The sequence below is a fragment of the Phycodurus eques genome, chromosome 10, assembly GCF_024500275.1.
Source record: "Phycodurus eques isolate BA_2022a chromosome 10, UOR_Pequ_1.1, whole genome shotgun sequence".
Classification (NCBI taxonomy): Eukaryota; Metazoa; Chordata; class Actinopteri; order Syngnathiformes; family Syngnathidae; genus Phycodurus; species Phycodurus eques.
In genome coordinates this window covers 12,848,177-12,870,002 of record NC_084534.1, presented here as the reverse complement: position 1 = coordinate 12,870,002, position 21,826 = coordinate 12,848,177, and the positions used below count along the sequence as shown (strand labels likewise).

Genomic DNA, 21,826 nt, shown 5'->3' with positions numbered 1-21,826 from the left:
GTGTGGATTCAGACATAGACACATGAACACTGACCAATGTACATTTAATATGTATGTTTTATGTCTGATGCTCATTTTACTTTTGCATACACATGTCGGAGCTAATTAGGCATTCTGACTTACATGGTGTCTTCCCAGTTTTTCCATGTCTGGCCAATGCAGAGTAAAAATATTGCCCGTAAGCAGCCACCAAACATCATCCACATTGCCTTATGCTGACGAGCTTTTGCACTAAATTAGATGATTAAAGGTTTTGTTCACTTCCTACTACACCTACTGCATAGCTCTCAAGTACTCCCAAGCACACTCTTTCCATGTGCTAAAGACTGTGCCATTCCGATGCCTCATATTACCCCATACTGTAGTTTACATGTTTACACCCTCAAAGACTGCTCCGTTGTTTGTGATTTAGCATTTGATGTTAAATTTCTGCTGTTATTTAACTGCTTGAATTCCCAGTGTGCAATTACCTAATCTACTGTTGGGAGGCTTCTGTCCCTTTTTTGTTTTGTTTTTTTTGCATCTCCCTCTCCAAAAAAAACTTGCAAAATTTGACTACTGGTATTTGTTCAAACTATTAATAATATGATAACATTATGTAATTGCTAAAATAAATAAATCAAGATAATTTGACATACAGTATACAGTGCAATATATTCCATAGTTATGTCATAAATTGTAAAAATTATAAAACAATTATAAAAAATATATATTAAATTATTATTGGTTGAGGTTCACTTGTTAAACAACTCGCAACTGTCTAAAACTGCTTGTTCAGCCATAGCATTGGGATAATTAGTAGAAAATGATTGGTTTGAACCAAACTGGAAAAAGCACTTGAGAGTGAAAAAATGTGAACTGCAAAAAAACAACCTCAGTGACCCAGTATGCTTATAAATGTTTACAAGTGTTTCTCTTCACACGTTTCATCTTTCAAATGACAAGCACAAGTGAGTGGCTTTAAAGAATGTCAGACAGAATGTACAGGATGTTGAGCATGCACTATTTACACTTACACAATCCTTCAGTGTTGTGCAATGGGCTGAAAATTATTTTATTTGTGTGAAATGGAAATGTAGCACTTGTAAAAGAGAGGATTAATTTCAAGTACATGGGCAGATGTTTATCTGATGGTATAAATTAGGGTGACTGTATATCAACGATAGGACAAATGAAGAATTTTATTTATTTTTATTAGATGACAATCTCTTTGAATGTTATGAAAACCTATTTTGATGCCTGTGTTGTATTATAATGTTGCTTGAAGGAATTGTGCCATAGTTCTTTTAGATTTATAATGTTGTACAGTGGTACCTTATGAGTTTAATTCTTTCCGTGACCAAGGTCATAAGTCGTATTTCAAATCAATATTCCCCATTGAAATGAATTGAAATTCTGTTCATCCGTTCCAGTCCCCCAAAACTAAGTTTTTTGCCATGTTTTTAAATATGAAAATAGTACTATATTGTATAGAACCATTAAAAATTAAATAAAAGCTAATGTAAAGAAATAAACTGGTTTTAGGATAATTACTCTATGTTGCCACTGCAACTGTGCACCTGAGCTGTGTGCCTTTTTAAAGGCCATGGCCTAGTGAGTGATTTCACGAACATGGCTGGCTAGTCTCAGTGTGAGCGTTGAGATGTAGGTTTTGGCTTACGGTAGCTGCTTACGAGTTTTTCGTTTTGTATTTGACCGTTTATAACATTCCATAAACAGTTGATAGTGAATTGGCAGCAGCATATCTGAAGCTGACTTATTACTCCAATTTTCGCTCGTAAAAGAAAACAAAAAATCGACCTAACGTAATAAAAAAAAAGCGCGTATGTTGAGGCATTCATAAGTCAATGTATTGTGCCACTGTACTTCCTTAGACTGTAAACTACCTGAGACTCAATTAACACCGCCTCTGATGATTGCATCAGAGTGGTGCACTTGATTTTACCCCAGTTGTTTTGACACAAATTTAATCAACATTAAAGTCCTCACAATGTACCAAACCCTTCTATTAAAATTACTCCGGATCCTGGGTTTGCAACGGAGTTCTGTTCATGCAACAGCAATGATACCCAAATTTGTACATTGTGATTCATAGTAAAGTCATCATAAAATTTTTTTATGTATGTCCACTTCTAGACCATAAATATAAAGCAGTCATATGAAAATACTACTGCTTGGCAGACCCACGTGCGGACTAACCAGTAGTATCGGTTTATAAAAAAATATGAAATGGACCAAATATAAACATTGGAGTTTTCCGCTCTACAGTGGTGACATGTCATTTGAGTTGCACCAGTGTCTTTGTCTGCAGTGGTCTCAATACAGATGTGTTTTTTCTGGGTAACTGCCAATCTACCTAAGCTTTGTTTGATTTATGTAATCACTGCAACTATTATTATCCCTCTGTCTTTTTAAATAGAACGCGTCCTCATTGTTTATTTTATTTATTATTATTATTTTTTTTTAAAGTGTCCACTTTTGTATTTGTTCTCCTTAGCTGGTGAAGCTGTGCAGCGGTATGATCGAGGCCGGCAGGGCTTACGTCAGCGCCAACAAGCTCTTTGTTAACGGCATCAAGGACCTGTCCCAGCAGTGCAAGAAAGAGGAAATGATATCGGTGCGTGAGCACACTTCACTTCTCTTGGCATGTTGGACACACAAACATACAAACTTCAAATGTAGGTCAGAGTCACCTTCTCCTGGAATCATCAGTCTGACTCTAGCGGGACATTCCGGCGGTTGCCCACATAAATCACACAAGTTGTGCTTTATAAACATTATTGTCTAGACATGTCCAGCTGTTGTAAGCCTGACACGCGACCGCATATGGACAGAAGACATTTGTGCTTACATGGCTGCAGAGGGAGATGTCAGAAAATGGCGTCTCTGTTTTAGGAAAACATTTGGAGTGTCAGGGCATTGCCTCAGTGTCTTTTGCATTATTTCCGCTGTAACTGTTATCAAATATTTGCTTCATGTAAAACGTGCACGTGCTTGTGTGTGCAGGACTGCCTTGAAAAGTGTGGAGGACGCCTACAGGAGATCGTCAACTACCATATGGTGAGGAATGTATTTCATTTGCAACAGTCTTCAACCGTATAGTAAGCTTTACCTCAACATGAATACAACGTTGCACCCAAACTGGAATGACAAACATGAAGGAGCATTTTGTTTCCTGTCCCCAAAATGGCAGCGAATTTAAAGGGACACATGTATGTCCTCTTGCCATGTAAACATGCCAAATACATTCACTTCCGACTGGGCTCGCCATTGCATCAAACACTCTATACGCATGCACACCCGCTCACACACACACACACACACACACACACACACACACAGTTGTACATGTGACATTATTTAGTGACAGTCGATATGTGTGGACATACGTGTCTGATTCAAACCACATGCTGCCCTCGATGTCTAACATAACTAAAATGTACAAATTGAGCACACATGCTTTAAAACACACACACGATCATACTTTGGAATTATTGGTATGACTCAAGAGGGAATTATCTGACAGACTAAGCATTATCAAGAAATATGTCTGTGGGAATCTGATGAAACCCTGCAACAGATTTGATATTGTCTTTAAATAATTATAGTGGTGTTATACAGTATATCAATTGCATGTATCAAGTGCACAGTCATAAGAATGACTTGGATGACAGATTGTCATCATTCTCTGCTGGTAATGTGATTTTAAATATGGAATTAACAAATGTTTGGATAAAACAACAGGGGTACTGAAATTCCAAAGCAACATCATTAATATTAGGGTAGGAACCAGATATGCTGATAATTAGTCTTAATTGTTGCAAACAATGACATTGCTTTGTATGTGGCCCCGCATACTACTGCCTGTGTTCACTAGCTTCCCCTTTTCACTTTTTTTAAAATTGTTTTAATCCTGCAGCAGGCTTTTATCTTCTTTTTTTCCCCCCCATTTATTAATACACTTCCCCACCTCATGTATTCATTGTTACCTCTTCTATCATGACATTGTTCCATCCTCGGGAGCTCCTGTTTTTAGTATACTATGGAAGGGCATTGCTACCTAAACTCAAAAACCCAGACTTCAGAAATTGGGAGCAACAATAAAAAAAATTGTATGTCCTACTGTCATTGTCCCACTGGATCTCCCTTCCCTTTGACTCAATCTCTTTCACTCCCAATGGGGTAATCCTGTTTGACCCTTCTAAGCTTTTAAAATCAACTCGGTGTGTGCTGAATACAAGGGGATCCATCAGCTCAGTTTGATTTAATCGCTCTGTCTGTTTGGTGTAACAATGTATTTAATGGGGTTGGTGGTGTCATAAATACTCTGTCCGTCCTCTGCGTCTTAGTGTGTTCTATGTGTACCATCTTTAGGCCTCCCACCCTCTTTTCTTTTCACACTAGAAGCATGAATAGAAAGAGACAGAACTATGGCAAGCCTTCGTAACATTTAACAGCTACACTAGATGCGTATATGTTGCTGTAATCTGTAATTCAGTTTTGCCGAAAAGAACACTTAAAATACAGGCACAGGGAGAACATGCAAACTCCACACAGGGGAAGCCGGATTTGAACCCAGGTCCTCGGACCTGTTAGGTAGATAACCAGTCGGCAACTGTGCCACCTATAATAATAATAATAATAATAAGAAGAAGAAGAAGATGAAGACAGACGAAGAGATATGTACATCATGGCAGGATAGTGGCGGAGTGTTTAGCATTCATTCGTGTGTAGAGTTTGCATGTTTTCCCTGTGTTTGTGTGGGTTTTCTACAGGTACTCTAGCATCCTCCCACATTCCAAATGTCTTAATGCGCGCTGGGATTGGCTGGCAACCAGTCCAGTCCACTTTTCACCCAAAATCAGTTTGGGATAGGGTCTATCTCAGGCATGACCCTACTGAGGACAAGTGCTATAGAAACTGGATTGATGATATCTACATCATAATCATAAAGTGACAAATGAACAAAAAACAAAAACACAACAGAGTCAGACAAGTACCAAATAATCAGTAACAGGCGGCACGGTGCATGACTTGTTAGCACATCTGCCTCACAGTTCCGAGGACCCAGGTTGAAATCCGGCTTCGCCTGTGTGGAGTTTGCATGTTCTCCCCGTGCCTGCGTGGGTTTTCTCTGGGTACTCCGGTTTCCTCCCACAATCCAAAAACATGCATGGTAGGTTAATCGAAAACTCTAACGTTGGCCGTAGGTGTGAATGTGAGTGCGAATGGTTGTTTGTTTCTATGTGCCCTGCGATTGGCTGGCAACTAGTTCAGGGTGTACCCCACCTCTCGCCCGCAGTTAACTGAGATAGGCTCCGGCACCCCTGCGATCCTAGTGTGGATCAACGGTTTAGAAAATGGATGGGTGTAATAATCAGTAACACTCCCCTGTGAACACAAATGACAGTCACACCCCGTTTCATCCATGTATCCTGAGAAAGTATGATTTTTATATTTACTTTTAAATCATCTGAACTGTTCCACAGTCTCATCCTACAGGATGAAATAAAAAAACCTTCCTCTGTTTGTACAGATTCTGATCATTTTGAAGTTACAGTTCCCACTTAGGTTATAACCCCCGCTCTCTATCGTTAAGCAATTTTAAAATATTTTTGGTAACATATTCTTAACCCTATACATGATTTGTGCTGTTTGGAATTTAACTCTACTGTTTATGCAAAATGGAATAATTTTGACTCCAAGAAAAGTGATTTAGTGTGATCCAGATGGCTGACTTTGTGGCTGATCCTTTTTGCCCTTTTATGTAGTCGTTCAGAAACAGACTGAACTTAGTGAAGTTATTTCCCAAAACTTTATGACTTCGAATCATATTGTAGTGTATTTGAACATAAGGTATTTGCTTGTCAGCAGCTGTTGTGTATGCTTGGACTGCTGCCTGACGTCCGCAGTAACAAGCAAGGAGGGACTTTGAGGCAACCCGAGTAGACATGATGATATGTGGGGGTCACGCCCAACAGGGCACCATAATCCAAAGCAGGTTTGGGTGGAACTTTAGGATGACTAGTGTTCCTTCTGAATGAGTGATTTTTTTGACTTTATATTTCTCTGTGTGGGCTGGCAACCTCACCACTGTGGAAAGTACCAAGCGTTCCCAGCACAGCACTAATTGTCCTACAACTCGAATTTAGCTTGTTAAATTGCCAGACAATAGAATAATAACCTATTTGCTGATAATAACCTTCATAGGAAAAGACACATTTCAAGTTAGTGCGAGTAGTCCAAGACAACATGCATAATTGTGTGGTATTTGGTGTAAACAAAGGTTGTATTGTCAAGCACTTAGAACTTCCCCATCACATAAAACTAAGCTTGTTGACTGGTTTACTCATTGCAACAGTTATCCTGTAATGTTGTGTTTCTGCAGTTACCATTGCTACTGTTTATATTTTTCACCTGTATTAATTGTAGTTTAGTTTCATTGCATTTCTAATGCTGATCTTTTTCATAGTATACTAGCCTGTGGTATTTGCATTTGAATTGGATGTGTAATTCCGTTAAATCTAAGAGGCGGGGGTACTGTTTTAAAAACACATTCACCAGCCACAATATTAGGTACATTTGGAGAACTAATGAGATCCAACGCAAGTGCAGCCTTTTTCAAGATGACAATGCAACGGTGTGATTGGCAGGGTCATTAGAGGTATTACTTCAATAATATGCTTTTTATTGTATGGGTGAAGAATTGCACTCCGTCATACTGAAAGGTGCTTCTGGTATTTTGTTCCTTCTAATTCGCTTAAACAAAAAAGAAACACCTTAGTGTGATACAATCATCCATGTTACTTGTCTGAACTACTTGCATACATACTCATTAGACAAGTTTGAAATCTTTCGTGTGTGTATCAATGTGTCATCTTCCTCGTGCTGCACCCTATAAACATACACACTTCCAAAAGGCTACAAGTTTATATTGCCATCTTGTGGTAAAAAGGAGAAACCACCGCTTTTAGTGTCCAATCATGACATTGTTGAGGGCTGCAGATACACGACAGTACAGTATACTGCAGTGTTTGCCAACCTTTATTAAGCCGTGGGACATATTTTACAATGGAACAATCTCATTGCACACCACCAAACAAAAATGTGACAAAATGTATGAACACTGAAATAATGAAGATCTTGTCTCAATGTGCTAACAAATGGACTTGCTCAGTGTGAAATTTGGGCTTGTTTAGTTGAACACAAATATATAATTATTTTGTGTTACTAGCAACGGGTAGATGCACAGGTTAATTGTACCTTAGCCATCGAGTGGAAAAGCATATAATGTTAAGCCTGTCACTATAAGTCACCGTCATGCACAGATGAACAAAGATGCATTATTTGTAGTACATAAATACAAGTTTTCAGGCCGGTTCAGTAAAATTAGGACATTTTCAGAGACACACTTGATGATCTTTCACAAGTGGTTGGGAATCACTGATATACTGGATATGATAACCCCCTTGGCTCATGTCGATGATTATTTCCATTTCTGCCTTCTCTTTCCACAGATTTTGTTTGACCAGGCTCAGAGGTCAATCAAGCAGCAGCTTCATGCTTTCATTAAAGAGTAAGTATTCTATAGATTGGATTTTTCTATTTAGGCACTTCCCCTCTGGCCTAAATTCTACATACTGTATCATACGTTTCCGTATTTTGTTAGGTTATTATGGCAATGGATATACTACTGTATATTCTAGTCTGTTGAAAAATCACCTCATGCAACTCGTTCAAAATGGGCAGCACGGTGGAAGAGTGATAAGCACGTTTGTTTCACAGTTCTAAGGTGTGGGTTTTCTCTGGGTACTCTGGCTTCCTCTGGCATTCCAAATGCATGTTAAGTTCCCTGAAGACTCTAAATAGTCTATACGTGTGAGTGTGATTGGTTGTTCGTCTATAGGTGCCCCGTGATTGACTGGCAACCAGTCCATGGTGTACCCCACCTCTCACCCATAGTCAGCTAGGATAGGCCCCAGCTCACTCTCAACCTAATGAGGATAAACGGTTTTTTTTTTTTTAACATTGATTTATGTAACTGCTTCAAAACATACTGGAACTACAGGATATTGCTGTTTCTGATGCAATTATGAGGCCTAAGATGGCTCTTTGGATCTTTACACTCAAACTTTCATAAAGTTAGCATGAATAGATTGAATGGGTCAATTTTCCAAAGACTGAAATATGTCATGCTTCTCCACTAGTGACGTGCGCAAGTTCAAGGATACCAAGAAGCAGTTTGATCGTGTGCGAGAGGACATGGAGCTGGCTCAGGTGAAAAATGCCCAGGCTCCCAGGAACAAGGTCCACGAGGCAGAGGAGGCCACACAGGCTCTCGTCCTCAGCCGGAAAGCATTCAGGCACCTAGCCCTGGACTACGTGCTGCAGGTGGGCCACATGCACACGCGCATGCCAAAAGTGTCCACTAGGTAGCGCTAATGCTCCACTGCTACACAACCAAAAGCTCTGAATCGACTTGACACACAAAATACAAGACAGGAGGAACTTTTTAATAGTTAAATATTTTAAAATGCTAACTTAAATCTGCTGCATAAATGAAAGTTTACTGTGTTCTTTCCTTGGCAGATTAATGTGCTTCAGGCCAGGAAGAAGTTTGAAATTCTTGATGCGGTGAGAAACCCACATTTAGTTGCATTAATTTCACGTTAACATATTATTTTCTCTACATTAATTGTAAATGATTCTGTAACAACAATTGAATGCATTTCAATCTGTGCAGATGCTGTCCTTCATGCGTGCCCAATACACTCTTTTTCAACAAGGCTTCAACATTCTGGATGAGATTGACCCATATATGAAAATGCTGGCTGCCCAGGTGAGGAAAAACAAAAGTAGCACACATATACACACCAGCCACATGTCAAATAAACAAATCTCATTTCACTGGTGTTGTTTTAATCTGCTACCTCCAGACGTTGGCGCATCTGCTGGTTATTTCAAGTTTCACCTTAATTTGGCTTCCTTTTCTATGTGCCTGTTTCATTTGCTCTGCTCTGCTTTTTGCAGCTGGATCAGCTTGTCATCGACTCGGCAGTGGAGAAGAGGGAGTTGGAACACAAACATGCCCTCATCCAGCAAAGAGTGAGAGAACAAAACATTCTTAACCTCCTGCTGTTTTACCTCTGTCCTCTTATATCCTCTACATGCTGACATTACTTACCACCACAGCAACACAATTCATCAGGGCATCAGTGGGTGCTGGAGAATGCTGCAGTTACCCCTGGAATACCAATACAGTGGAACCGTGATTCATGAATTTAATAGGTTCTTGAACAGGATTTATTTTCAATTGAAAAGTTTATAAGTTGAACATAATTTTCCCATAATAAAACATAAACATGAGTAATTTGTCCCAGCCTTGACAAAAGTCCGTATTTGGTAAACGTTTGTACAGTTTGAACACAATATATAGCTATACAGTACTATAAACATGACAAGGGGTGCTCGAACAAAAATCTCTTTAACTAAGTTGACAACAACAACAAACGGAACTGTCCTCCTCATTCAAATGCAGCTGCCCTGCCGACATGCACCCAAACAGTGTCACGTCGCAAGTCCCTCTGGTGCGTTCACAGCCTGTCGTTAATCGCAAAACACCTCAACTTTAACAGCCACATTGCTAGAATTTTGAAGAATAAAAAATTAAATCTACTGTACCCTAATTTCTTGTCTTGCAGCTTCTTATTCTCTTGACAACAAGTCTGCATGTAAGTGCATCACCTTCTCGCAATGATAGTCCCGGAAATACTATCACTTGCTAGCTGTTTTTTGTTTATCCAAACGAGCAACAGCCTTTTGACTTGGTCCAGAAGTTTTCTTGGTCCTTTCGAAGATACTTCACTGTCACTCCCTTGGCCATCACGACAGCATCAGCAAAATCGTCCTTTTTTCCACAATAGTGGCAATTGTGGACTTATTTCTTCTAAACAACCACTGCAATGCATGCACCATTGATGTACTCCTCACAAATGTCTTTTTTAAGTCCACAGTGAGTCCCTCCCTCTTACCACGCTTGTCCGTTGCTTTTGTTTGGATCCACGTTGAGATGGCAAAATGCGAAAATAAAGGCGAAAAACACTAAAACGTTTCACAATGACGCACTAGGAAAAGCGGCCAAGAGAGATCCACCTCCCCGCTTGGCACAAAAAAGATGACTGAAACGTTACTTTTGTTCGGTGTGATTCGTAAATGCAATAGTTCAGACATTGAGGCGTTTGTAAATTGGGCTTCCACTGTAGCCACCGTCATTGTACGCTCATGAAAATGTGTTTAAAAGTATTTTTAAATAAGTTTCAATGTGATTACAGCGTGTGAGAGGGGTATTTTAAGGCTTAAGATAATTAAAAATATATATTTTTTAGTTGGTCTCTATATTACAGATTATGTCTGTTGAGGGTGGGTGCGGAACATAACTCCCACGATTGACTGGGAATTACTGTATTGTGAATTGTGCAGTGGAGACAACATATATAGAGGACAAACTGTACATCTGCCAAAGGCATGTATGGTTTTTGTACAATCTTGTTAACTACAAATGACAATCAAAACCATATCTTTTGCCCATGTGCATTCACAATTGGCAAAAGTAAATACCTAGAACATCATTCATTAGATTACATACAGGCAGCATTGTGGTGCTCGTGGTTATGATCATATCTGGATCTTTTTCCACGGAAGCTAAAATTTCTCATCGCCCTGCTTGCTGAGCTGCCATCCCTTTTCTTCTTTTTCAACTAACTGGTCAACTTGAAATAGAAAATTGACTCACACCGAAGCAGTTTGATTTATTTTATGGGTTTCACCGCAGAATAAAAGCCATTCTTTGCTTGGCGATGCCTCACAGAGATAATCCATCTGTTGTCCAGCAGACAACAACTTTTCTGTTTTTCTGCCTGATTTAGCCTGTCCCTCTGATAAAATTAGCTGCCAAGCGAGGCCTTCTTGCCAGACTTGGTGAACAGCCATGTACATAAGCTCAAACAAAGGGTACGTTGTTCATTTCTCCTAGCCATTTGGGATTTGTCTGATCTCATATTCATACTCATATTATAAAGATCCTTAAAGCCGTAGACAATTTGTACTTGTACTTTTTTCCTTTCAAAATGTGTTATTCTGAGAAGATAAGAAAAAAACAAACAGGATTAATGAAAAACATGTTTCAGAACTAGGGGTGGGCTTTATAAATTAAGTTATCGTAAAGAATGTTGTTGTGTGCTAGTTTACACTCTAAAGAACAACATAGGTGAACTATGTCAAGTTGAGCTACATCGATACTACCACATCTCCTACGAGCAACATTATTCTGCTCACCAAAACACAACGTCATAAAATCAGAACATTCATAGAGAGATTCGCTCCTGCCACTTGATTCTTTTTTCTATTCTGATAGTGTTCGACTATAGGCAGTTGTAAAAGTGCCTTAAATTTATGATTTTGGTGTTTGAAAAATCCAAATGTAATCTAATCTAATGTTTGTGTGTCTCTCTCCCTCTGCCTTCATCTGGTCGCATTCTTCTTCAGACTCTGATGCAGGTGAGTTCGTTTTTGTGTCCTTTATACTAACACATACATATTAAACCCATATGAGTTGAAGTATGAGGGACCCTCGTGTTTGTCTGTGGGGACATGAATCTCTTTAGACATTTCAGACAGATAGATAGGACATTTGTGTTGCCGTTTAATTTGTCTCTGTAGGAATTTAGTATGTCAATGTGATAAATGTGTACTTTTGTATCAGTCTCAGTGAAACGGTCTTTAGGGTTTTTGTTTAGCCGCATGATGTCACTGAACGTGTGTGCATCTGTGTGCTTGACATGTCTGCCTGCTTTGGTGGTTCTCTCTCTCTCTCTCTCTCTCTCTCGCTCTCTCTCTCTCTCACACACACATATATACATATACACAGATATAAACACATCATCTGCAACAATCTCATTCATTCAGGTTTATGGTCATCACATGGTGGTGCCCTCCATAAACTTGCTCTGAATAGATCAGTCACTCTATCTGTTCTGCCTTGTTCAACAAATACAATCTCCCTCACACACATGCATACACATTTGTCTTTGTGATAAAAAAAATTTTACACACTGCATTTCCTTAAACTCTAACAATGACAGCCGAGTGACTAATAGGTACCATGTTATTATAATAAGGCAGTGTTTCCCAACCTTTATGGAGCCAAGTCACCCATTTCACATGAGAAAAATCTTTCAGCACACCACGAAATAATAATGTCATAAAAAGTATGAATGCTAAAATAATAAGGCCCAGTACACGCATAAAGACAATCGACCTGTTTTTGTGCCGATTTTGCCCCTTCCCGACCAAGCACCTCAAACGCCAGACAATCTTAAGTCTTATAAGATTGTCCTATGACTTATCCTGACTTGGACCCAATTTTAGGGTCCAAGTCAGGTCGGGGCTTAAATAATCAACGTGTTCAATATTTACGACAGAAACTCATGTGTGTGGGAAACGCAGACTTCTCCCTAGTCAAGACGCCAAGAATTGTGACTTTGAACTAAATATAGCCAATCAGAAGGTACCCTGACTCAAGAAACTGAAACACCTGTAAATAAAAATAAACATGTCTTACCCGATGTTGTTTTTTTGTATAAAAGTGGGTTCCCTCGACGGCAAGAGGTCTTTTCCAAAGCAAGTCGTTTTTGAGAACATTGCCATTTTACAATGGCTCTCTACTCCAGCAACCTTCAGCAACGTTCAGAAAACATCGGCGCCAAACCATAAATCTTTCTTTTTCATCAGTTTTGTGAGATCATGACCCTGGGCGAGAGGCGGGGAACACCCTGAACTGGTTGCCAGCCAATCACAGACAGGGCGCATATAAACAAACAGCCATTCACACTCACATTCACACCTACGGGCAATTTATAGTCTTCAATTAACCTACCATGCATGTTTTTGGGATGTGGGAGGAAACCGGAGTACCCAGATAAAACCCAGACAGGCACGGGGAGAACATCCAAACTCCACAAAGGCGAGGCCGGATTTGAACCCAGGTCCTCAGAACTGTGAGGCAGATGTGCTAACCAGTCAAACACCATGGCGCCAATTGTTGTTTATTTCCTTTATAATTTTTTTGTTTTTGTTTTTTTTGCAATTGATAAATCGGATTGTCTGCTGAAAGACCCGCTTCGCACTGAGCTGTCAGAGTGCACGATAATGTAAAACCTAATCCTGCTAAACCTCACTGATTGGGATTATGCCAGAATGGGACTGTTATTCTGAGTAGTACTGCAGTTGGCCTGACTCTCTGATGTGGGCCTGTAGTTTTAGGCCGAGTCAATACAAGGCCACTGACTAGAGGACACGAGGTCACGGGATTGAAGAGATGTGACTGTGCACCAGGCTGGTTTTAACCCACTTCCTCCTCATCGTAGCCAAACGCAACAGATGGTATTAGCACACATGAGTGTGAGGGTGAGGGCAAGTGAATTATCCATCCATCAATTTTCTGAGCCACTTCTCCTCACTCGGGTTGCGGGCGTGCTGGAGCCTATCCCAGCTATCATCGGGCACGAGGCGGGGTACACCCTGAAGTGGTTGCCAGCCAATCGCAGGGCACATATAAACAAACAACCATTTGCACTCACATTTACACCTACGGGCAATTTAGAGTTTTCAATTAACCTACCATGCATGTTTTTGGGATGTGGGAGGAAACCGGAGTGCCCGGAGAAAACCCGCGCAGGCACGGGGAGAACATGCAAACTCCACACAGGCGGGCCCGGGGATTGAACCCCGGTCCTCAGAACTGTGAGGCAGACGTTCTTTCCAGTCGTCCACCGTGCCGCCGCAAGTGAATTATAGTAAACGGATTTTATGCGAGGAAATGTAGAGCCGCACCAACTACTTAAGTAGGCTACATATCAGGAACACTAAAGTGCTCTCTCTCACTGTCTTGTTTTTTTTTTTTTTTCCAGTAGTGGCGTCCGTCTAACACACAGGTGTCAAACTGAAGGTCCAGGGGCCAGATCCAGCCCACCACATCATTTTATGTGGCCTGCGAAATTAGATCATGTGTGTCTATTTCCTGTTTCTTTCTAAAGGTTGTACCCAAATTTAAAATTTCCTTAGCTTTTAATAATGTTGAGATATTATTGCAGGCATTTTTGTCACCAAACCTATTTTTAAAATGAATTGGACAGTAGTTGAACAAACACTTTCCTTGATTTCTGATTTCTGATTTCAAAACTAGTCATATTGTTGGGTGCATATAATACGGTAATATGATGAAACCATTATGTATTTATGTTTTCACATAGATACCGGGCCTCTGAGGTATACCATAACTACAATGTGGCCCTTGACAAAAATTTAAATAAAGAAGAATTTACAAAAGAACTTGAAGAAAAGGAGCAGAGAATGTTTGCCACGAGTCATTTGAGACGATTTCCCAATAAAGAGGAAGTTCTTTTTTTAAACCTGCAGGAAGCCACGAGACTGCAGACTTTGTGAATAATAGATGAAACCTATTATTATTTGATGGGCCATTAAATCAGTGCAGTAGATGAGAGGATTACAAATGTGCGTCAGGCTCAAGTTGAAGTGGATGAGGTGTTACATGTCAGAAATGAGCTGAAGTCATTACATTAGACATTATAAGTTAGTTCAAAACAGGGGTGCAGGTGAGGGAATCCTGTCAAAATTAAGGCAGGTGCCTTCAGCCTTCATCCATACATATTGGCAGGTTTCTTTTGTTGTTAAATTGGTGATTGTTCCTCCCCGTTTGTTATAAACTCCTCCCTGCTGTCCTTTCACTGCCTACTTTTGTGTAGATGCTACTTCATTGTGGCTCCCAGGGGATTGTTACCGCTCTTTGCTCCGTCTCCATTTTTCCAGCATTTACAACTTTGTTGTGTGTGCGAGGCGGGCAAACACATTTCGAAAAATTTTTGGGGATTAGATTTACAGAAAGTAACTCAAGGCGAATGGGGGGGGGATACACTCAGAGGTAAAAACATTAGGTACTCCTAATGATCCAAAACAAAAATATGAGAGATTATCTGTAGCTAAATAAAATAACCACACAGTAGTTCTTCACCACTGTAAACAGCAACAATAATAATAAATTGTTAGCCTAATAACATAATTGCTTAAGTCATTGTTCAATGTTTTCCTAAAACAAGAAAAAAAAAAAAATTCAACAAACAAGAAGAATGTAGTTGCCTCAATTCAACCTTTGTGGATTACCATAACTTCTTGGGTGGCTGAGAATCTACACAAACATAAAGAAGAAACATTTTTAGCAAGCACGTTGGTATTTTTATTAATAGGACATCAAGTTAAAAATGACTTGGGCAATTTTGTTATTAGGCTAATGAAATAGAGTATGTTGGATAATAATAACAATAACGATTCAATTATTATTTTTATTTTTTTTGCAAAGGCAAATATTTATATTTAATTTTGTCTAATTGTGCACATTTCCCCGATGAAGTGAAAGCAAGTGTGCAATGTAACTGCTTTTTACGTAATGGAGAAGAACACGTTTAACTGTAACAACTTGTTAATTTGGTTGCATCTTTTGTGGTTGGATTTTTATTAACCCATCACTGTTTTTTGGGGGAAAGCAAGGTAATTGAATAAGTTTTTTGGTAATATTCTGTCTTGTTGAATGTACAAACACTAGCTGACACACAACAACTAAATTTAATAGACCACTTAAGATTATCATTATTAAAGCTCTTAAATAAACAAAAGATGCAATTTCCCACTTCCTCTGTTTATTAAACAATTGTTTTATATCAAAGTCTGCCACATTCGTCCATACGAGCCTTGTGGTATGGTAACCTTGTGCCACTTGTGTGCTGCATTCTTCAGGTCGTGGCTGATTTAAGGTGGGAAGCGGGTGCTCCATGCCGAAGCTGGGGGAGCCAGAATGTCAGCTTGATTAGGCAGGAACAGTTGTCACATCCACAGACAGATGGAAAGCCGACTCCTCCATAAAAGTGGGGATGTAGCCCTGGGCTTGACAAAGGGAGGGGTGGCCGAGCAATGAAATGCTTGGTCCCTTGATCCGGCAGCCGTGGTAGGGTCATGGGGGCACGAGTACCTCACAGCTGTATGGAAATGAGCACCCACGCCACTTCCACGCGCCGAGGCAAGTGTGCAGACCAGTGCGTGGAAGTGGAGGAACGGCACGAGTGGGCTGCTGTTAGCCTCAATGGATGAGGGACGCGCTAGTTAACTGCCTGAGGGATACAGTGGAGAGGCTCTTACCTCATCCACATGTATTCGCATTATTAGACATTTATTTATTTGTTTGTTCATTTAATTTTATTAATTTATGTTTTAATTTAACTTCTTTTTAAAATGCTTTTGGATGTCCATGTGGTAAAGATGAAGATACTTGGACGGCTGAACTATACACTGGTGAGGAAAGTTATTTCCTTTAGCTGTAGCTGTAGTAGTAGGAACATTACGAAACGCTTTTGGTTGACACATGTGAAACCCGTACACCCGTGCTGACTTGTTTTGTTCTCTCTCTATCATAGCTGTCCAACAAAAGTATGGTTATTGTATTATCCAAATCTTGTGACTTTTTATTTGTTTGAACAAAAAATTTACTTTTCTTAGTAAAAGAGACTGTGATTGACTGGCGACCAGTTCAGGGTGTACCCCGTCTCTCACCCAAAGTCAGCTCGGATAATCTTCTGCTCACTCGTGACCCTAATGAGGAAAAAGCAGTATATAAAACCGATGCATAGTAAACAAATAATCTGTTACGGTTTGATTTGTTTATAGTTCTCTTAAGAAACCATTGAACCTGAATTGAATCACACTGTTGCCATCAAATATACTTTAAAGAACTTCTAATTTCATACTGTCATTCATCTAGTGTAAACAAATGGAGGAGTCGCGTTTAAAGTAGTGCAAAGGGAACCTTAGTGGAGGTAGTCGACTTCATGCTGTGCACTTTTCAACATTCGTAGCTGCCATACAAGTCTAAAAATAGGTTAATCACTAGATAGTAACACTTAATCGCTAGATAGTAACACTTTTTTTCCTCATCAAAACTGATGCAGGAAGGCCATGTAACGTGGTGTCAAACATGCAGAGGGAAATTCCTGCGTGTGAGGGAGGTGTGTCTTTTCACATTAAGACTAAATGCTGCCGATTCTGCAGCATACGTCTTTTTTATTTATTTTTTTTTTTTTTAGATTGTACGATAGTACAATATAGCCATATTGTACTGAGTAGCCAGGGCAGATGTGTCCATCACATTAGTTGCTTCACCACTGTTCATGTGGTCATCATTACAGCATTAACTTGGTATTAACTCAAGGCCCCCTCAACAAAGCGGAAACCTGACCTTGGAACTGCCTTATCTTTTTTATCAGTCTCACATTCTCTCTTTTTGTCATCCACCTGGTTGAGCAAGCGGCCACCGGATTTATTTCCTTTCCGTGGAATTGCAGCTTTGTGTTGACAGAAACTGAGAGGCTAACTTGATATATGCAAAGGCACAGAGCTGGTGTGGCAATGTGGAAAGGTAACCTGAAGAACAGATGGCCTCGCATTGACCTCTGCACAATGTAAACTCCACCTGAATTGACAGTTAATGACTCCTCATTTGAGTCAACCAGCTCTCACAATGAAGCCACTGTGGAAAATATGCACAACAGTTGCATGTCTCAATATATGATTAGCATGTAATTGTTGTCTTAACATAGACTCCAAGTGTGATCTTATCTGTTCTCTAAATCATCACTAAACTGCGCTAAGTGCGTTTAAGTGTTTTTCTTCCTCATTATCTGAGCCACTCATTTCAAATGAGTCAGGACATGATTCCAAACTTGAGCTGAGCAATAATGTAATGAACATGTCTCCACAGGACTTTTCCTACGATGACCCCAAGTTGGAGTTCAATGTGGATGCCCCCAATGGTGTGGTCATGGAGGGCTACCTCTTCAAGAGGGCCAGTAATGCTTTTAAGACCTGGAACAGGTAAAGTGGAAGAACCTAATTAGACAAATGAAACTGAATTGGTATTCATAAATGGTGAAAGCACCAACTAGAGAAAACATGGTCAGGTTAAATGCATGTAGAAAATTTATATGAGCACGAAAGTGAGATTTGTGTCATGTATTTCCCATATTGGCCATGCAGTAAGACTCAATGTTTTTCTCAGTGCACTACATAGGGTTAACTAAACTGTATTTATCTGTTTTTAAAAAATAAAGAAAATTCCAAAGCAGGCATTTCCATCTGCATCAAACATTCTCACTTAAAAATCTTGATTTTGGCTGTCCAGTAACTTTAATCCTTACATTAGTACACTTACTGTGTTTAAAGTGTAAGGTTTGAACTGTCAAGCATCCAGTATAGGCCATACATTTTATATAATATAATAATCCTTATCTGGAAAAAGGATTTGTACTGTATTTCCAATTTTATAATGATGGGCATTCTAATCATTATTGAGATAATCTGTGTGTGTTTTTTTTTTTTTTTCACTATTAGTGATAAAGTTTGCTTAACTTCATGCCCTCTCTCACTCCAAGGCGATGGTTTTCCATACAGAACAGCCAGCTGGTCTACCAAAAGAAACTTAAGGTACAATTGGATTTTGTAACTCTATCTCATTCATGAATGTGAGTTTTGTGATGATGGAAGTGTACTAACATGAAGATGAGTTTCGGTCTAATTTGTCACTAAAATGGTGATTATAAAGCTCCTTTCCCCCAATGACAGGACTCTTTGACAGTGGTGGTGGAGGACCTGAGGCTGTGCTCCGTCAAACCGTGTGAAGATAACGAGAGGAGGTTCTGTTTTGAGGTGGTTTCACCCACCAAGTAAGTATAAATATGTACAGTGTAGCCCAACAAACAATAGAGTTTAATCTAAAATGAGTCATAACTTATACTGTAGTTTGCTTATTTACTTATCCTCTTCATCAATAACTGATTTTTCTAAAATATATATTTTTTTGTGCCATGCATCATTTAGCTGCTGAACTAATCACATAGCATTATCTACAGTTGCTGACTCGTCTCATGTTGCCTTACGAACTTAATGTCATGTCGATGTCTCTAACTTGCGTAGCATGTGATTCAGCTAACTACTAAGTCGTTACTTTGAGAGATGCCCCTAATGACCGAAACTTACAGTCAGTGTGACAAAGAAACAACACTATTCAAGTTTAGTTGTGTGGCATGTGAAAAGTTGTTTTCCATCACTTTGTAGGAGCTGCATGCTTCAGGCTGAGTCAGAGAAGTTGAGGCAAGCGTGGATCCAAGCGGTCCAAGCAAGCATTGCCTCAGCTTATAAAGACATCGCTGACAACTACTACATCGAGGTATGAATAGAGGCAACGCTGTGGAATTAGCTGGGAATGATGCTCATTATGTTGATGTCATGTTTGAACTGTAATTACTGTATGTGTTTGTATTCCCTGTTTCTACAGCGCCTGGATCGCACAGCCTCGCCCTCCACCAGTAGTATCGACTCAGCAAACGAGCCCAGAGACAGGGGGGAGAAGGTGGATAAAGGAGTTCGGGCAGGGGGTGAAGGCCTCCTTCAGAGGGTGCAGAATCTCCCAGGCAATGAATTGTGTTGTGACTGCGGCCAGAGCGCTCCCTGCTGGGCCTCCATCAACCTCGGAGTGCTGCTGTGCATCGAGTGCTCAGGGATCCACAGGTTCTCTTCCTTACTCTTCATCCCATTTGCATAAAACCTGGAAGACTATGATATATGCGCTTCCAAATTGTGAGATATTATAGAAAGGTGTAATAAACTGTAATAATAATCATCATCGTAATCAAAATGACAATAATAATAAGTTATTACATTAAATATGTTGTATTTAATTTCATACGATTAGATATTTATAGCTTTTTCAAACTTCCTCCCAGATTCCAAAAACATGCGTGTTAGGTTAATTGGAGACACTAAATATGTGTAAATGTACAACCGTTTGTAGGTATGGTTGTTGTATGCAATGATTGTTTGCCCAGGATGGATGAATATTTGTAATACATAAATTATAATAATAATGAAGACATAAAGACATGTTGATAGGTTTGTTGTGGAAGACATTCTCCAGACACTTCAAAATATTATTATAGAATATGTTCCAGAAGAATAGAAGCTATTATCGCTTAGCTCCAAAGGTGTGAACCAACTCTTTATTTTCTTCCATTTTCAAAACCTGAATGCGTAATTGCTAGATGTTCTGCATGTATCATGGCAGTTTCTACAAATACCACGACCAAAAAAAAGTGTCTCATTAAGTGTCAAATTATTCTCTTTCAGGAGTCTCGGAGTCCATTGCTCTAAAGTGCGTTCACTGACTCTTGACTCATGGGAGCCAGAACTACTCAAGGTATGCCAGTTCTTCTGTTTGTGATATTTATCCCACATAGGGTTACAGGATTCTTCCAATTTTCAAAGTTGCAAACGTTCCATGAGAATTTAAGGGAATAAACAGGAACAAACCAGGAATTGAGAAAATTGGAGATTGGCTCTTAATAGTAAATTTAAATGTTCAGTAGTTTATATTTAGCATAATCCTGATTAAGACGACTAGATTTCATGCATGTACAGTGATACTTTGAATTACAAATTTTTCAAGTTACGAGCTGTCGTTTGGTCGTTTTTCTTTTTTTTTTTCCCCTCTCTGTGTGTTGTGTACCAATATTTGATTTAGGACTGAGCGTCAGATAAACTGCCATTCAAGTGAAGTGACATTTCTTTACTGTAATGCCCTCACATGTGCAAGGAGAGTTATGCATTTTGTATGGATGTCTGCCTATGACAAAATAAAACGTTTTTTTTATGCTTGAATAAGATACCTTTCCATTAAATTATCCTCAATTCCCAGTTACTTCCCATTTTCCCTTAGAATGTTTCCAATTTGGAATATTTCTAAAATTCCCCATCTTAACTTCCCATTGAAATTTACCACACACTTTCTGTAAATTTTTAATGAGCATTTTCTGTCCCATTGCAAACTCATCCCACTAGGTTTTTCCACCTTTCAGTGACATTCTTTAACACCCATCTCTCCGTCTCTCGTGTTCAGCTGATGTGTGAGTTAGGGAACACTGTGATCAATCAAATTTATGAGGGAGCCTGTGAGGATCTCAGGGTGAAAAAACCCGGACCATCCAGTACAAGGTGGGTGTTTGAGAGCTGCAGGCGCCACGCTCTCACTTATGTCATTAGAAAGTTTAAAAAATGTCCACTGTTGTGGCTTTGTTGCTCCAGACAGGAGAAGGAAGCCTGGATTAAGTCCAAATATGTGGAGAAACGTTTCCTAAAGAAGATAAGTGGGAGCGAGACGTTGGTGGAAGGTGAAAGGAAGTCGCGACCGTGGACCGTCAAGAGGTGCCAGCGACACAACAACTCAGTTCGAGTGCCGAACAAAGCCCGCAGGAAATACCATCGCTATGAGCCTGGCAGTGCCTCACCTGCGAATCTCTCAGCAGGTCAGTGGGACAACAAGCGTTGTGGTTGTTGTGTGCTGATTACCGACTTTCGAACCAACCTTACTCTTTTATTCTTGTGAACCTTTGGCAGCAGCTGCAGCCAGGTTTCGCAGGGATTCACTATTCTGTCCAGATGAGCTGGACTCCCTCTTTTCCTACTTTGACACGGGCTCTGGCCCTCGCAGTAAGTCTACTTTGCATCACTCGACCTTGAAATAAAAGAAGGGGTGGGCAACCTTTTGTGATCAAGGGCCAAATTTTTTTTTTTAAACGCACAGATGGGCCAGATCATACATAAAGTTAAAAAAATAATGTTTGCAAAATGTAGAATGTAGTATGTAAAATAGTTG

The 21,826-nt window shown here is 39.7% G+C and overlaps 1 protein-coding gene across 3 annotated transcripts in view; it reads left to right on the top strand.

The window, feature by feature from the left end:
- The window catches only part of LOC133408632 (arf-GAP with coiled-coil, ANK repeat and PH domain-containing protein 3-like), a 69,543-nt gene that overhangs the window by 36,281 nt on the left and 11,436 nt on the right, over nt 1–21,826 (top strand). For 2 of the 3 annotated variants that reach the window (XM_061687725.1, XM_061687724.1), the window contains exons 3-19: nt 2,498–2,617; nt 3,007–3,060; nt 7,518–7,576; nt 8,208–8,391; nt 8,590–8,634; nt 8,744–8,839; nt 9,031–9,105; nt 11,545–11,556; nt 17,882–17,994; nt 18,552–18,603; nt 18,742–18,842; nt 19,234–19,345; nt 19,454–19,686; nt 20,302–20,371; nt 21,071–21,165; nt 21,256–21,476; nt 21,568–21,661. In XM_061687725.1, coding sequence (XP_061543709.1) covers nt 2,498–2,617; nt 3,007–3,060; nt 7,518–7,576; nt 8,208–8,391; nt 8,590–8,634; nt 8,744–8,839; nt 9,031–9,105; nt 11,545–11,556; nt 17,882–17,994; nt 18,552–18,603; nt 18,742–18,842; nt 19,234–19,345; nt 19,454–19,686; nt 20,302–20,371; nt 21,071–21,165; nt 21,256–21,476; nt 21,568–21,661 — 1,736 coding nt within the window. The remainder of the gene's footprint in view (nt 1–2,497; nt 2,618–3,006; nt 3,061–7,517; nt 7,577–8,207; nt 8,392–8,589; nt 8,635–8,743; nt 8,840–9,030; nt 9,106–11,544; nt 11,557–17,881; nt 17,995–18,551; nt 18,604–18,741; nt 18,843–19,233; nt 19,346–19,453; nt 19,687–20,301; nt 20,372–21,070; nt 21,166–21,255; nt 21,477–21,567; nt 21,662–21,826) is intronic. The other variant, XM_061687726.1, reaches the window with a different exon arrangement.